Source organism: Nannobrachium achirus, assembly GCF_963921795.1.
Source record: "Nannobrachium achirus genome assembly, chromosome: 1".
In the NCBI taxonomy this organism is placed as follows: domain Eukaryota; kingdom Metazoa; phylum Chordata; class Actinopteri; order Myctophiformes; family Myctophidae; genus Nannobrachium; species Nannobrachium achirus.
This window is the reverse complement of record NC_137810.1, coordinates 9,375,965-9,393,898: the sequence shown is the minus strand read 5'-3', so window position 1 is coordinate 9,393,898 and position 17,934 is coordinate 9,375,965. Positions and strand designations below refer to the sequence as shown.

The window sequence follows — 17,934 nt, the reverse complement described above, 5'->3', positions numbered from 1 at the left end:
AGAGTGAGGGGACAGGAAACATTGCTGCTGCATCAGTGGTGAAGTCAAAGCCGGGCCGGGAGGCAGAGAGCATGACTAAGTACAACTGAGGTTAAAATGATAAAGAAAATGAAAAATGGCATTCTTAAGATTGCTGTCCTAAAATGTTAATGTCCTCACACATATATGAATACGAATTGTTTGGGGGATGATTTGGAGGTATTTAAAAATTTAAAATAACTACACACCTTTTACACTTTTTTACTAGACAATTTGAAAATGGAAGATCTACAAGCATTGTCATCTTTACAGATCTGTTATTTTCAAATAGCCAATGTATATAGGTTTGACAATGGTTGCAAACATACCCCTCTAAATAAATATTTTGCTCTCCAGATAAATGAGTCTCATTTAAAGAAATTAAATCAGGTGATAAAGATGGCACTGACGGCATAATATGTGTCCCAATCTCCCCAGGAGCCAGTCATTGCAATTTTTTTCATTTTCATTTTTTCATTTCATTTGAAAGCTGGGGATCATAGCTACAAAATGATATATTGGTTGTGGAGATTGACCCAACAGTTTTGAAGATATGGCTTATAGAATGATGCCATGTTGAAATAGTACTTTTGAGATATTCAAGTTTTAAATAAATGTCTAACCTGCAATGACCTGACTCCGCCACATGGGGAGCAATCTTCAATTCAATCTTCAATTCAAAGAAGCTTTATTGGCATGAGAACACAAACGTTTACACAGTGGTGGAAAAAGTACCAACATTTTATAATAAAGTAAAGTATCAATTCTGCAATGTAGAATCACTCTGTTACAAGTAAAAGTCCAGAATAAAAAATGTACTTGAGTAAAAGTACAAAAGTATTGGTATCCAAATGTACTTAAAGTACCAAAAGTAAAAGTACAAAATGTTTGAAAATAGCAGATCTACAAGCTCACAACGCGTCGCACCGCAATGCGTTGTGAGCTTGTAGATCGTCTATTTTCAAATAGCCTTGGTATAACATAGGGCTAAAGTGGTTTATGTATGTTTTAAACTTTAGTTATTGCTCTCTAAAAAGATAATGCCACAACAGCATCTCAAGCATTATTGGGCTAAATTTAAAGACGCTACAGTGCGCCAACCGTGAAGCAGTTTAACCAATTTGCTACATACGTCTACACAAACGGTCAGATTACAAAGATAAATTGCTTAGTGAAGGCTCACAGATGTCACCATAGGGTACGCTCCAGCAGAATGTCCCGTAATGATCGTATTATTTAATGAGGAGCATTTTAATCCGATCGGTCGTCGTTTCCTTAAAAAGGTATTAATGTATCTAAGTGCAGTACACCTCGCAACCGATGGGGTCGCATGGCTGAAAAACAACAGAAAATGGCATCTGATCGGATTAAAATGCAGTTTATTAAACAATACGAAAGATACGGGTAATTCTGCTTGAGCGTACCATACTGTGACATCTGTGAGACTTCAGTAAGCACGTTATCTTTGAAATATGAAGGTTTTTGTAGACGTACGTAGCAAATAGGATTAACTGCTCAACACGAGGTTGAAGTGAACTTATTACGTGTGCAACAGGGCTAACTGTGCTAAATGTAGCATAATCAGTGTTTGTGTAACTTCACTTCAGTCAGAAGGATTATTTGACCTGATAATAAAACACAATCTACAGGCTTAACCGCCTCGCGTTGTGAGCTTGTAGAAGAGAGCAACAATAGAGTTGGGTCATGTTTTATTTGTTTATAGCCTGCAGCTAGCGCTGCAGCTAGCGCTAGCTAACGCTAGCTAGCGTTAGCCGTTAGCCACTCATAGCCAGTCAACCAGAATAGTCTACTCTAAAGTCAACTTTCCGACGGCGAGTGAACGATTGCATTCCATCCATGTTTTCTTGGCTGTCAATTTATTGTCCAAAAAAACAAACACCCTGAACGTTAGAATTAGATAGTTTAGGACGACACTGATCTATTCAATGCTAAGCTAACTCAGTGACAAAGGAAGCTTCCACACCGGAGCTTCACAGAAGACAAACGCATACGTCACAGACGCCTCCAGGCAGGAACGGATCATTTCACCAGCGTAGAAGAAGAAACAGCGGAAGAACGGCGGAAGAATAATAAATAATAATACACAAAATCATACATTACGTGGTTAATAATTGTTCATTTGGAACACACGTGGCATTAAATTAATGGGATAAATACTGTGGGTTGCTTCGCTAAGTAATGGAGTCCCGATATTACCGCATTTGGCTACAAACGGCTAACAAAGGCTGGCTAGTTAGCATTTTAGCTAATATAAACTGGGAGGACTAACAGAATTATGTACCGATCTCTCACATTAATTAAAAAAAGTCTTATTTACATGCAGAGTTAAGCTCTGGCGTTTAAGTGAAATGTAGCCTAGATATTATGAGATGCTGTTGTGGCATTAAAAAAAAAGAGCAAAAAAAAAAAAAAAATCATTTTGGCTACAGGGAATAATGACAGTCCCCGAGATGACTAGCTGCTGGGGGTGCTGGGACACATATTGCAAATAAATTAAATCAAAAATTAAACCGAAGCCTCCTCCTACTAGGCCTGGGGCCAATTCTGATATCTTCACAAATTGGTACCACCGAAGGTGACCGTACATTTTTTACATTTTGGTATGATAACCATTTCTGAGACCCAGCTTAATTGATGTTAACAGCCGCTAGAGTCGGTCTCCCATCGACTTTCTATACAGGAGGAAAATACCCAGAAAACATTTTTTTCTGGGTATTTAAGTAGGATGTGAGGGGTCTAACTAGGGGTTCGTCGTGATGCTGAATCCATTGCAAGCATTGGTTTTGCACTAAAAACATTCCTTGGGCTACAAATGGCCCCAGAAAACGCCCACAAAACTGATGAAACTGATGAAAAGTGACTAAACCATCGTTTTCTGGGGCCATTTGTAGCCCAAGGAATGTTTTTTTGTGCAAAACAAATGCTTGCAATGGATTCAGCATCATGACAAAGCCCTAGTTAGACCCCTCACATCCTACTTAAATACCCAGAATAAAAATGTTTTCTGTGTGTGTGTGTGTGTGTGTGTGTGTGTGTGTGTGTGTGTGTGTGTGTGTGTGTGTGTGTGTGTGTGTGTGTGTGTGTGTGTAGGACTACTGTTGCCTGCATCCTGCTTTTATCCTTGATCAACATATTTTCAAATCAGGTTGCATCATCCATTAGGATAATCTTATATCTGTTCTCTATAATCTTAAACATGCAAACACTTCAACATATAAAACAATTGCACATCAAACAGTACAGGATATAAGGTTATTGTGCACACACTTCCTGCATCTCAGCTCTGCTACGCGGCCGTACAACAGTTGTTTTAATTCTTTGTGGTCACATGTCTAGAGTGTGTCAGGGTGCTATGCTACGTGGCTCTAGACTAGTGGTGTTCATGAGGGGATCAGGGGGGTCTGGGGACCCTGGACCATCATTTAAGAACCTTGCTTGCATTTCAATATGAGCATTATTGACATTAATTAATCTAACTAGAAATTCCTACGAAACAGTGTGGGCTCGCTTCAACCCAAAAAATAATAGTAAAAAGTGTCAAGGTCCCACACACATTTATCGATAGACCAGTGTAGCTATATGGAAAGGAAAAGTAATTAAACCCCTCCTTTTATTTTTTTCTTCTTAAAAATGCTAAATACAATGCCCAAGTAGGCAGTATCGATACAATCGATTTTTTGCACTGCCGATTCGATACGATACAAAATAAAACGATACGATTCGATTTTAGCTGTTTTCATTTCGATATACTTGGATTATTCAAGTTAAAAACGATATTTCGATTCAGTTACTATATCGTTACACCCCTATTAAGTACGGTAACACAAATGTAAAGTAAAGTAAAAGTTGGTATATGGGACAGAATTCAGTGATGTCATTACGTGCGCGTCCCGCGTCAAATACGCGTTCATGTCGCCCAGAGACGCATTCACGTCTTGTTTCTGGGGTCCCGGGGACGCGCCTCCATTATTAATCCATAATTTACCGCATCGCGGTAAAAGAAAAACATTAGCGATTAGCGAATCGCAAAGGCCGCGATGTTCTGCTAAGTAGACTTCCCAAGCAATATGGAGACGTTTAAATTTTTGAAATCCCTTCATAATTGACTACGCAATGATCAAATCAAACCGTGGTGTCTGTCTTTGCTTCCTGCGGAGAGGAGAGGAGCCAACTGTCTGTCTAACAGCACGTACAAGTTTATTTCCGTTCCAACAGAGTAGGTTCCAACGGAGTAGGCCTACTCCATAGCTACAGGTAGTGAATGTTCTTGTAATCATTATAAATATAATGTCCTTAAATCCTTGTGCATTGATTAAAAGCTGCCGTTTGTCATAAGCTGAAAGTGAAAGTGATTTCTGTGCAACGGTGGCTGCCCCTCCTCTTTCCCCCGCACACACAACTTTTGGTGTGTGTCTTAGGGTGCTTTTTTTTGCCTTGATGAAACTTAAGCAAGGCAGCGACATGCGGTACTTTCTTCCTTGACAATAATGAGAGGCAGACAATACCATTACTGACATTTTGCTGAATATAAAAACGTTTTATATTGCTAATAGCAAAGTAAAAGGGAATCTTTTGGAAACTTAATGGGTCTACTCTAGTTTTTTAAAATGTAATATAAATTGGGGTCCCAGTGATATAAATATAATTAAATGCGTGTCTGTAGCCTAGTGTATTTAGAAATCCTAGTTCTAAGTTCAAACATTAGCCAAATTGTAAAATAAATATAAGAAATAGGCAAACATTTTGAAAATAGCCGATCTACAAGCTCAGTCTTTAGACGGCCTTAATAACCTATTGTGGTGTGTAAAATAGCCTATAGAAAAAAGTTAATAATAATAATGGTAATAATAAGGGTAGTAATAATAATAATAATACATAAAAAAGTATCGAAAACGGTATCGAAAAAGGTATCGTATCGATTCCCAGGTATCGAAAAAGGTATCGTATCGATTCAGAGGTGAACGATACCCATCTCCGCGGCGTTGAATTTTTTTGGGACCCATAAAATATCCCTGGGACTCATCCGAAAAACTCTTCTGGGGTCCCGGGACTCATTACATTAAAAACCTATTAACATCACTGGAATTGTCTTGCTTATCCAAATGCATATTGATATAGGCTATATATATGTTTGTGGATCTGACTTGGAAATGCATTGGTTGTGATATCTCCCTGACAACCAACAACAACCACTAATACGGCTGACTGTCCCTGCGGGCTCTAGGATATACTGTAAATCCCATAGCCCGGGATCCTAAAACTTGATTATTTTAAATTAAAAATTATAAAAAACTACACAACATGTCTCAAAGAAAGGTACAAGCACACATCTCCACAGTAAGCTGAACAGACACTGCACATTGTAGATCAGCTTCTTACAATTAGTATTAAGTGATTCATCTATGTTTTGTATTAATTATAAAATCTGCAACGTAACAAGTAACTGAAGCTGTCAAATACTATAATTGTAGTGGAATATAAGTAACAAAAATGGAAAGTAAAGTAAACGTACCTAAAAAACTGAAGGTACAAGACAGTACTTGTATATACTTGAGTAAATGTACTTGGTTACTTTGCTGCACCAAAGAACAGTCAATGACAGACAGGCCTGCCGTTGCAGGTGTGACATCAGTAGAGTGGAGAGGGACATGGGTTGATATTTATTGTTTTAACTCAAAATATATACATCACACAGTTTAGATCTTTGGTTCAAATCAGAGAGTAGATCTGTGTGACCTTGTGTGATATAAAAATAATATATGTAGGGTAAAAAATTTCAGCCACAATGCCTTAACAAAAACATGGGTCTGTCCTCCTCTATCTCCGCTCTCTCCAGACTCACTAAACCCATTGGAAATGCATCGGGTGCTTAATGTTAAATATTTTAAAAACTACAAAACATTTCAAAAAGAGAAGTACAAGCACACGTCCACATTAAGCTGAACACACAGTGGCGAAATTAGACCTTATTCTGCATGGGTTTTCAGATCAAAGGGGCCCTTGGCTCAATGTGAGCACACAGACACACACACACACAACACACACACACACACACACACACACACACACACACACACACACAGACACACACACACACACACACACACACACACACACACACACACACACACACACAGACACACACACACACACACACACACACACACACACACACACACACACACACACACACACACACACACTGTCTGTCTGTCTCTCACTCTCTCACTCACACACACGCACACACACACACACACACACACACACACACACACACACACACACACACACACACACACACACACACACACACTGTCTGTCTGTCTGTCTGTCTGTCTGTCTGTCTGTCTGTCTGTCTGTCTGTCTGTCTGTCTGTCTGTCTGTCTGTCTGTCTGCCTGTCTGCCTGTCTGTCTCTCTCTCACACACACAGACACAGACTCCCTCCCTGTCTCCCTCTCTTTCATGCGCAGTGCCACCAAGGCACTGATACCGCCAATCAAACACACACACGCGACAACCGAAGCATCGAAATGAAGCAGCCAAGCGCACATGCACAAACACGCGCTACCACCAACACAATCAAAACAAACATACGGAGGCACAAAGTCACATTGTTACACAAAAAGACAGACAGCACATCAGTGGATTACTCTGAATAAAGCAGGTTAATTAAAGTCACGGTACCTTGGCTTTAGGTCCAGTGTCTCCTCCAAAAAGCATTCCACACCAGCACAATATACGAGTTTGTGGTCTTTCCATTTTTTATTTTAATATCCTTTGGACGTGCACCCAGTCTCTTGACTTCCACTTTTTCTACCGCGAACATGAAAGTTTGTTTCCCTTCCCCTAACAAGTTGACTGACAAGTTTGAATAGCACATTACTGGATGTTTATGATTGGCGCTTCCTCACGATAATGTGAAAATAAAAGCTTTTGTACTGTTGTGAGGGGGGCAGGGGCTCCCAGATTAGGAGAGTAGAGACTCCTAATATATCGGGAATGACAAAATACATATAATAGCCTATATTCATAATAGATAATATGGGCGCATTGGGCTGCTATTTTTATTTAGGCCTATTGAAAACAAATTTTATTTTCACCACTAGGAGGGCCTGTGGGTTTATAAAACCCATCAACCCTATACAAATTACCTTATGTGAACACATAAAAGTTTGAATGGTGTTTCTAGGTGCAAGTAGGCCTATGTAAGAGTTGAATCGTGCCAAAGTTTTGAGGAGAACTTGATATGACTGACTGACCTATAAATAATGAAGATAACATACGTGTGCTCGCTGAAAGCGAGCCCACAAGGTGAATTGATGCTCTTTGTGGTGTGACTGTTCTCTCTCTAGAGAGCAGCACTTTATTTATTCTTAAATGTGTTTTTATTTCACCTTTGCTTTACCAGGAATTATTTTCACCATTGAGATAAAGAATCTCTTTTGCATTTAAGGGTTTCCTGGCCAAAACAGCTGCGTACGCAGTTACACATAAAACTAGGATATAAATACTATCCAATAAACAGAACAAATGGCAGGACATGAGCAGACACTGGTCAGGTAGTCCTTTATCCCAGGGGTTTTCAAAGTGTCTGACGGGGCACCCTGGGGTGCCGTGATGGCAGTCCAGGGGTGCCGCGAGATAATTTAATAATTTTTTGAATTTATTTGGACATTTAAAAATATATTTAGTATCATTTTAAACTTTATTTAAACGTTATTTATACAAAATGGCTATTATCTCAGAGTTTTCCTCGCAACATAATCGCTAAAGTAAGATATAAATATAAGGTTCTGGGAGTGAAAATTATGAATATGATGTAGGGGTGCCTCGGATGAAAAATAAAAAGTATAGAGGTGCCCCAGACCAAAGAAGTTTGGGAACCCCTGCTTTATCCTATGTTTAAAAACAGCTGTGCTGACAAGAGAAGCCAGTTTAAGATAAGTCTAGCTTTACACCAAGTATCAATACTGCAACGTAGAAATACTCAGTTAAGTAAGTCTATTCAAAATGTACTTGAGTAAAAGCACAACAGCATCGGTATGAAAATGTACCGACGTTACCAAAAGTAGAAAGTAATACAAAGTATTCATTATGCGGAAAGTCCCGTATCACATGTTTTCTGTATAAATACATGGATACTTTTTTTTTTCTTTTTTAATCTGAAAAGCTGAAGATCTACAAGGTCACAGCTCCAGTGAAATACTCTAGTACAGTAAAAGTACCTCAACATTGTACTTAAGTACAGTACTTTAGTACATAGTACTTTAGTACTTAGTTACTTTCCACCACTGGTCAAACAGACCCAACAGGTGTCATTAAAACAAAGTGCTACTGTACCTGAGCTCCACAGCAAGTACAATAGAATCCATTTTGTCTCCATGGTCGTGTGTAGGACAACTAACAGGACAACTGCATGTTGTGGTGCTGTTATCCAGACTGCAGTCTTCACTGAACAAGACCCTCTGTCTTATAGCCCTTTAGTTTTGGCATGTTTTCACACGTGGTTTTTCTCTGTATGTCGCAGTGTTCTTACGGGCAGGGAGGAGCAAGGTGTGAAACTAACAAGAGGCTCAACTCTCTGAATATCTGACCACAAGAGTGAGGGGACAGGAAACATTGCTGCAGCTGCATTTATACTATTTACCCCTAAAGAAGCCTGAGACGTATGTAAGACCATGATGAAACAAAACAACAATATATACAGTTACACATAATAAATGCATGAGATAAATTTGCATGAGATAGTAAAGCATCTGTCCATTTTGGGTTAAAGTGCCACAGTTTTGCCTTCCTGGATGATTATTTATGTAATAGTAATGTAATTAAAGATACTGATGGGCCAGTCAAAATTGTGCCGTGGGCCGGAACTGGCCCACGGGCCTTTGTTTGACTATCACTGCTCTAGACTCTACAGAACCCAGTACTTTTAAGAAACGCTAATTTGAGCCCAACAAATGATCAAATAAATATTCATGCACACACTTCAACGTTTTAAAATGATTGCACATTAAATGCTACATGCAGGACATAAGATTACTGCGTCCTCACATTTCCTGCACCTCAGCTCTGCTATGCACTCGTACAACTTATTTTCTTCTTTGTGGTCACATGTCTAAAGTTGCCTTGTGGTTTACTAAACAATGCTTGTGACTCCAGCAGACGTTGTGTCCGTATTCACCAAGCTTGGTTACGCACATGTCTTATTCTTTTGCGTAAATATACACATGTTTCAGAGTGAAAAATAAAATAAAAAGCACTCTCAAACTTACGTCTGCTCTGGGCTGTCTTATGAACAGCAAACCATGCGTAGCTGTTTATTATTATGACTAATTCTTAATGCTAAATAATTTACACTAGTGCCCAACATTAGTCATGGTATATAAAACAAAATAAAAAAGAAATGTGTTAAATTATCTATTATAATCCACCAAATGTCTGTCCGTCTTATGTCTGTCTGATAGGCCTGTATGGCATTGTCTATGGCATAGACTGCCCATATTTGGGCATGCCTGACACAGAACTCCATAAAATGGTCACAGGCAGACAGATACAGCATTTTCCATATATGGGTGTGAAAGGGACACCGACGTTTACAATGGGTATTGCATAAACCAAATTATTTTTGCCACTGTTTTATGATAGTTATGGTAATTTTTGGGCTGGGCGGCCACTAAGTGGAGAGCATATATATAAAACACTACCTCATCCACCTTTGCAGTTCATTGGAGCCACGTGTAACAACTCTAGGCTAGACGTCCAGGAAAAACGAAGAGATCACTGCAGTCAAAGTGACTACTGGTCAATCACAGCGCGACTTTTCCGGGATGTGTGACGCTCGCGCAAGCGGTGCACACGGAAGCGGTGCAGATTCCCCCAGTTCCGGGATGCATACGTATGCCCCAAAGCCAATTGAGGCGTCTACCTTTGTCTATGGTGGAGAGGGCCAATCCTTCAGTGGCACCGGCTGACAAAGCAGAGAGACATCACATGATTGGCCCACCGGCTTGTCTATCATCGGAATACCGGCCTAGTAGCCCAATCACAGGCAATTGTGGCCCAGGAGTCCCACCCAAACACATAACAGCTGAAACAAGCCCACAAAATGTATCACTGGTACAATTACAATTTGTTTATAAGACATCTAAGAAGATTAATGACATCAAATATTTGACTACCCTACCAGTCAAATGTTTGGACAAAGCAAGCTGTCCAAACGTTCATGGTAGGGTTATGTGCGTGCATGCGTGCGTGCGCGCAGAATGAGAAAGAGAAAGTGTGTGTGTGTGCGTGTGCGTGTGTGTTTGTGTGCGTTTGTTTTTGTGTGCGTTTGTGCGTGTGGCTGCAGCATGAGAAAGATGCTCCACCCTGATGGTGTCTAGACTCCAGAAAATCTGAAAACCTTTAAACCATTGGATTCTTTGGACTTTTTTTTAATGAAACACATTTTTAAATCAGGATTCATCACACATGAGGATAATCTCTCTCTTCTCTATAGCCTAATCTTAAACATGCACACAATTAAACATTATAAAATGGTCTTTTTTATTTCTTAAATTATTAAAAAGGTCTTAAAAGTCCTTAAAGCGTGACTTCAAAGTCACCTGGGGACAATTTCGGGACCTCCCTGGGTCCCCCCAGTTCCCAACACCAAAGCGTCTTTAAGGCACACCAAAGTGGTTGAGCAGCACTGCTCTAGACAATGGGTCTGGCGGCGAAATACAAATTACCTTGGGGGTCCTTGACATATCAAAAGAAAAAAAATCTTCTCAGAGCACTGGTGATGAGTGTTGTGGTTTTACTGATACAAGCCCACAATGAATCACTGGTACAATTTAAAATTTTAACACATTTATTAGATTTATAAGACATGGGATTTAAAAATGATTCATAAGACATAGAGAGATCAATATTTGACTTTTGCCCGGAATGCCTCATATTTGTCAAAAAAAGAGAAGAAAAAGACAATACCCCCAAAGTAGAACACAGTGACAGCTATGTAGAGGTGCGTGTGTGTGTGTGTGTGTGTGTGTGTGTGTGTGTGTGTGTGTGTGTGTGTGTGTGTGTGTGTGTGTGTGTGTGTGTGTGTGTGTGCGCGTGCATGTGTATGGATGTATCTGACTACACATGATGAGAATCAGGTCCAAGTCCTAACAAAATAAAGGTCTGGGCTAGTGATGTGATAGCCGGTACCGTAGGAGGCCTCCTTCCCCGCCTCCCCTGATGCTCCACCCTGGTGGTGTCTAGACTCCTGATGCTCCACCCTGGTGGTGACTACAGAAAATCTGAAAACCTAGTTAAAACCATTGGATTCTTTGGACTTTCTTTTTATCTTTAATCTTTAATTTTCTCTATAATCTTAAACATGCACACACTTTAACATTATAAAATATTTGCACATCAAACGGTACAGGATATGAGATTGTTGTGCCCACCCACACATTTCCTGCATCTCAGCTATTCTACGCTACACACAAGTACAACATGTCTAAAGTCTGTCACGGAGCCAGCTGCAACACAACTCTACACCAGTAAGACTCCCTAATCGGGAGATAAGCGACCGCTAGGTCGCATACACAAACTTTAGAAGGCAATGGTAGCCAATCAGGAGGAAATATGGGAAATGGGACAGATCCATGTTGATGACATGACTTTAGAGATACTGTGTACCGCTTTGCGTGATTTTAGGGCAAAATCTGTAGGAACAGTGTCCAAAAATGTGTTTTGCAAGAATCGGCCTCATGGTGGCGCTAGAAGAGGGCCATGTGAGACGGACAGACTGACTGACTGACTGACTGACTGACAGATTGACAGCTGATGGAGGTTTTGATTGTAACTGCGACCTGACGGTCACAATCAGTGGTTCTCAAAGTGGGGTCTGGGGACCCCCAGGGGTCCTTGAGGGGGTTCCAGGGGTTCCCCTTGTGGATGTGCTCTATTGAAAAACGAAACAAAACATCTTATTTTAACAACGCTAATCTTGTATGGGGGTCCCTGGCACTGACTATTTTCCGATGGGGGTCAAATACATATCATTTGGGGGTCTTTGACATGAAAAAGCTTGAGAACCACTGCTCTAGACAATGCTTGTGATTCCACCAGATATTGTTTCAGATGCATAAATATCAATCATGTTTGTTAATCATCAGAGTGGCACATCATCTTTTCAGAAGGGGGTCCCTGGTACAACATCTTTTCAGATGGGGGTCCCTGGTGTAACATTTATTTTCAGATGGGGGTCCCTGGTGTAACATTTATTTTCAGATGGGGGTCCGTGGGCCAAATACAAATTAACTTGGGGGTCCTTGACATGAAAATGTTTCAGAACCACTGATGTCATTCATGCAAGATTACAAAACAGCAGTTGTATTTGTGGTGATGAGTGTGATGTGGTTTTACTCTGTAGCCTACTGGTGGATTCATAGAAATTGTGTGTGTGTGTGTGTGTGTGTGTGTGTGTGTGTGTGTGTGTGTGTGTGTGTGTGTGTGTGTGTGTGTGTGTGTGTGTGTGTGTGTGTGTGTGTGTGTGTGTGTGTGTGTTGCATTTATATTTAAACCTAAATAAGTCAGAGATGTCTGTAAGACTTTGATTATTAAATAATAAATGCATGCAAATCTCAATCCTCCACACATGTAATCAGTGGCTTCTAGGAAATCTTAAAACAAATTAAAAACATTTTGTTCTCTAGACTCTGCAGAACCCAATAGTTTTACGATCTTAAGAAACTGGCAGATGATCGAATCAGGTTGCATCGCACATGAGGATCAACATATTGAATATTTATGAATGAAATTGTTTGATGCGTATACAAATATTATTGTGCATTCAATACTATGCTATTAAAATAATAGATTTATATATTAATGCTTTTATTTTAAACATGCATGTACAAGTGGCCGTACCGCTGCCATTTATAAACATACCTCATTAACTATCAATCTATCACTAACAATCTGACGAGAGACAGAGACAGAGACAGAATTGTGGTTTGATATACATTCTTCTGTTTTCCCCAACAATTTCAGGGACCCCCTGCAGTATCCCTGTGGACCCCCTAGGGGTCACGGACCCCCTGCAAGGTTCCAGGGGGTCCCTGCTTCTCCTCTCTCTCAACAAAGGGGTCCTTGGCCTGAAAACGTTGAAGACCCCTGATATAGAGTATAGGCCTATTGGCAATATATTATTTTAAAACAATTGCACATCAAACAGTAAGTACAGGATGTAAGATCATTGCGCCCACGCATTTCCTGCATCTCAGCTCGCTAAGCTACACACGCCAACATCAGGGTTTTCTTTTTTTCCCCTCTTTGTGGTCACATGTCTATAAAGTCTGTCACAGAGCCAGCTGCGACACAACTCTATACCAGTGGTTCTCAAAGTGTGGTCTGTGAACCCCCAGGGGTCCTTGAGGGGGGTTCCAGGGGGTCCCTTTGTGGGATGTGCTATATAAAATAAAAAAAATAAATAAAAAAAGGGACTAATATTTGAATAACACAAATCTTGTATACAGGGTTCCCTGTCACAAACTATTTTCAGATGGGGGTCTGATAAATATCATTTTGTGGGTCTTTGACATGAAAAGGTTTGAGAACCACTGCTAGACAACATGTTTTATTTCTACACTGTTCCAGCACAAAGGTCAGAGGTCAACTATAGACAGGGACGTGCTGGGCCCCTGATTCAGCCCGGGAAAAGGAGTTGTAGAGGCCCTCTTTGCGCGCTATAGAGAGAGAGATCTCTCTCTATAGCGCTGCTGCTACTCAAAGATTTGCCATTTCAGATCCTGACAAGTGACAAGCCAGTGGGCCAATTACATGAGTAATATTTCGTCATTGTCTGTGTAACCTTGTCCAAAACCATTTTAAAAATGATTTAAACTAGTGAAAACAGCCGATCTACAAGCACACAACGCCTCGCACCGCGAGGCGTTGTGTGCTTGTAGATCGGCTGTTTTCCGACGCACTTTTGTGCGACGGCTTTGTATGATGAAGCAGGGCTTTGCTTTGCGAAAAAAATATTTGAAACTTGGAGATACGAGGTTTTATGCCCGACAGTGATGATTTACTTTGTTGGCCGCCCAGCCCCCAAAATGGAACGAAGGCCCACATTTTATTCTTATTTTTTTTTCCTAATGGCCAGGCCGGGAATGAATTCATGAATTCATTCCCGGCCGTTCGGGAGTTGTCCCGCTTTTCCCAATGGCCAGCACGTCCCTGACTATAGATATATAAGGTCTTATAAAACAGTATAAAACAGTTTGTCATGCATTAGACCATGGACCCCCAGTTTGTCATGCTTTAGAGAGTCTAAACTTTAGACTCTAAAGCATGACAAACTGGGGGTCCTTGGTGTTGAGGGTCCACATGGTCTAAAGTTTAGACCATGTGGACCCTCAAATCAATATATACAGTCTTATAAAACAGTATAAAACAGTTTGTCTGCGAGGCGTTGTGAGCTTGTAGATCGGCTATTTTCAGCAAAGAGCTTTGGTGTAGAGTGGAAAAAGAGCTAAATACAGAGTGAAAGGTAAAGTTTATTAAGTATTGACGGTTCAAGTGGTTAAATATCTGAAAACACAAATTGACATGAATCTAAAATACACTGATGATTGTGCTGTCAAACGATTAAACTATGAAAAGGTTGTCGGGGTCCCTGCTTCTCCTCTCTCTCAACAAAGGGGTCCTTGGCCTGAAAACGTTGAAGACCCCTGATATAGAGTATATTGGCAATATATTATACTAGACTCTATATCTAGAGTTTGGTCCACTACGCGGCCCTCACATTTAGAGTTCGGGCCGCTTCGTGGCCCTCACATTTAGAGTTCGGGCCGCTTTGTGGTCCTCAAACATACGTGGCACTGCTGATCCAACCAAATATCTGAGTCACAGTGTGTGCTTTGTCAGAGTACCCGCTGTACCCGTGTACCAGTCCCTTTTATCTCCGCATATGGGGATCTCTGTATCAGGTCAGTTCTTCTCCTTTTATGCCCATATATGGAGATTCATGATATCATTAGCATATGCCCATATATGGGCATGCCACTATGCCCATATAAGGATATCTCCATATCTGTTGGTCCTTGTCCCTTTTATGCCCATATATGGAGATTCCTGATGTCATCAGTTTATGCCCATATATGGGCATGCCTCCTTTAGTGCCAATGCTCATCATCGCTGTTGTTTTGTTTGCGGTGCCTGAGCAAATCGGCATCGTTAGGCGTTGTTGCCTGGCAACAGTTTGTGTATCTGATGTCAGAGCAGAGCTGTGATGTCAGAGCAGAGCTCTATAAAAGGGTTGAAAGTGTCTTTAGATGTCACTTTGACATCGGAGCTTTCAGACTAATTGTTGTCTTGTCAATGATAGCAACTCGTCCAAACCATCCGACCATGGCATCTTCCTCCTTTGATGCGAACAGCAGCAGCTGTTACAGCTATGAGGATTACAAGGAGACTGCAGACTGGCTGCTGGCCCGCACACAGCAGCGTCCTAAAGTGGCCATCATCTGTGGTTCAGGGCTGGGCGGCCTGGCTGACCTGCTGGACAACAGGACCGTCTTCCCCTACCAGGACATCCCACGCTTCCCCCGCAGCACGGTGCCGGGCCACGCCGGCCAGCTGGTGTTCGGGGAGCTGAAAGGCCGCCAGTGTGTGTGCATGCAGGGACGCTTCCACTTCTACGAGGGCTACGGCGTCCAGACGGTGGCGTACCCGGTGCGCGTCTTCTCCCTGCTGGGCGTGGAGACGCTCGTGGTGACCAACGCGGCGGGAGGCCTGAACGGCAGCTTCCAGCTGGGCGACATCATGCTCATCAAGGATCACGTCAACATGCCGGGCCTCGCCGGGCAGACGCCGCTGCGCGGGCCCAACGACGAGAGGTTCGGAGCGCGGTTCCCCGCCATGTCAGACGCCTACGACCGCGAGCTGAGCGCCCTGGTCAGGCGGACGGCGGAGGAGCAGGGCTGCGGTGCCTTCTTGCAGGAGGGCGTCTACTGCTTCGTGGGCGGGCCTTCTTACGAGACCATTGCAGAGTGCAAGCTGCTGCAGATGCTGGGGGGAGACGCTGTGGGCATGAGCACGGTCCCAGAGGTGCTGGTAGCTCGCCACTGTGGCCTGCGCGTACTGGGTCTGTCCCTGATCACCAACAAGGTAGTGAGCGACTACGCCAGCAAGGAGGCGGCCAACCATGAAGAGGTGCTGGAAACAACCCGCCTACGATCCCAGGACCTCCAGAGGCTCGTCAGCCACGTCATAGCCAAGATTTAGAAAAAAATGTCATGTTGTGTCTTTCAAAATGAAATGGATTTATTTTATGAATTGTTATTATTTTGAATTAATTAGTGTTGTTGCTATGGGCAACACACTATTGTTCTATCCTAACTATATGGAGTAACTTTTGGCCAATGAGGAACAGAAGTAGCCCCATTGACCTGAATGGGAAAATACAAAAACCTAACTTTATAGAGTAACTTTTAGCCATTGAGGAAGCAGCATTCTTGGTCGCCTTTATAAAGTAACCTCGTTGAGTTGAATGGGAAAATATAAAAACGGCAACCACACTCGCAATTTCCCAGAATTGCATCTTTCTTTTCTTTGTTATAGGTTGCGTTGTTATAATCAAGACCCCCCCCCAGTCTAGCATATTTGAAATCAGTAAACATAAAAAGAAAACATTAACTGTTATCTATTGAATACCTGGTGCTATGATGCCATAATGATGACATCAGGGCCATAACAGGGTCAAAGACAGACAGATATCTCCATATATGAGTATAAACCAATGGGTATTGCATAAACAGGAGGGGCATGCACTCTCAACATTCATCATTCATTGGCCACTTGAAACAGGACAATTAGCATCTATATTATCTTCTTCCTATATTAACATTGTGGCTTGGGAGAGCTCTAATGTCACACTTGTGTCACATCATGACTCCATATAAGGAGTTCTCAATGCGGCTACACCCAATATCAGGGATCTCCATAAATGGGCATAAAAGGAGGACTGACAACTGATACAAAGAACTCCATATATGGGGCATATAGTGATGACATCAGGGATATCATATATGGGCATAAAAGGCACAAGAACTGACAGATAGAGATCTCCATAAATGGGCATATCAGTCGAATCGGCCAAACTGGCTGTGAGGGCCATGTAGCGGCCCGAAGTAGTTTATTTAGTGAGTAATTGCTGTGTGTGGGATTTCACAAGAGTCATAAGGTCCCTGCAATCATGTTGCCTTCCAAACAGGTGAACATGGGCTTCGACTGCTCTGTTTTAATGGAATTCAATTATTGCATTGTTGTTGTTGTTAATTATAAACGTTATTGTTTTTTATTATGTACTTGTTTTCAAGCTGTAATCAGGTTGTCCTTCCCTGAATAAATAAAGGAAAAAGAAAGAGTTTAAGCCCTTCAATCCGTGAAAGCATCTGTGCCATTTTAGATGTTGCCACATAGCCTATACCGGTATAGTGCCACTAAAAGGTGGAGTCATAGGGTTCTCAAGGAGAAAAAAATCAAACCTCGGTTCGAAGTGAAGCGGTGAACTTTTATTCTATGTGTTCTAGAGTTATGAACATACAGGGCAGATAAAACCTGTTCATTCTGAACTGAAATGGTCATATATGGACATGGGACTCACATTTTGCTTTTTGAAAAAGCCTATTCATTCTGGACTGATATTCTGGACGTACGGGACAGAAAAAACCTGTTCATTCTGGACTGGAGTGACCATATGGACATGAGGTGACATACATTTTGTTTTTGAAAAAGCCTGTTCATTCTGGACTGAGATGACCATATATGGACATGAAACACACATTTTGTTTTTGAAAAAACCTGTTCATTCTGGACTGAAATGACCATATAGACACACAAAGCCACTCATTGGA

General features: G+C 41.5%; 1 protein-coding gene across 1 annotated transcript; it reads left to right on the top strand.

Annotated features, from left to right (window-relative positions):
- Positions 1-15,427: 15,427 nt before the first annotated feature.
- Positions 15,428-16,303, top strand: LOC308285980 (purine nucleoside phosphorylase-like; the record flags this gene model as incomplete). The annotated part of the gene is made up of 1 exon (XM_080726937.1): positions 15,428-16,303. The coding sequence occupies one exon, from the start codon at positions 15,428-15,430 to the stop codon at positions 16,301-16,303; it is 876 nt and encodes a 291-aa protein (XP_080583063.1).
- Between the last annotated feature and the right edge of the window lie 1,631 nt (positions 16,304-17,934).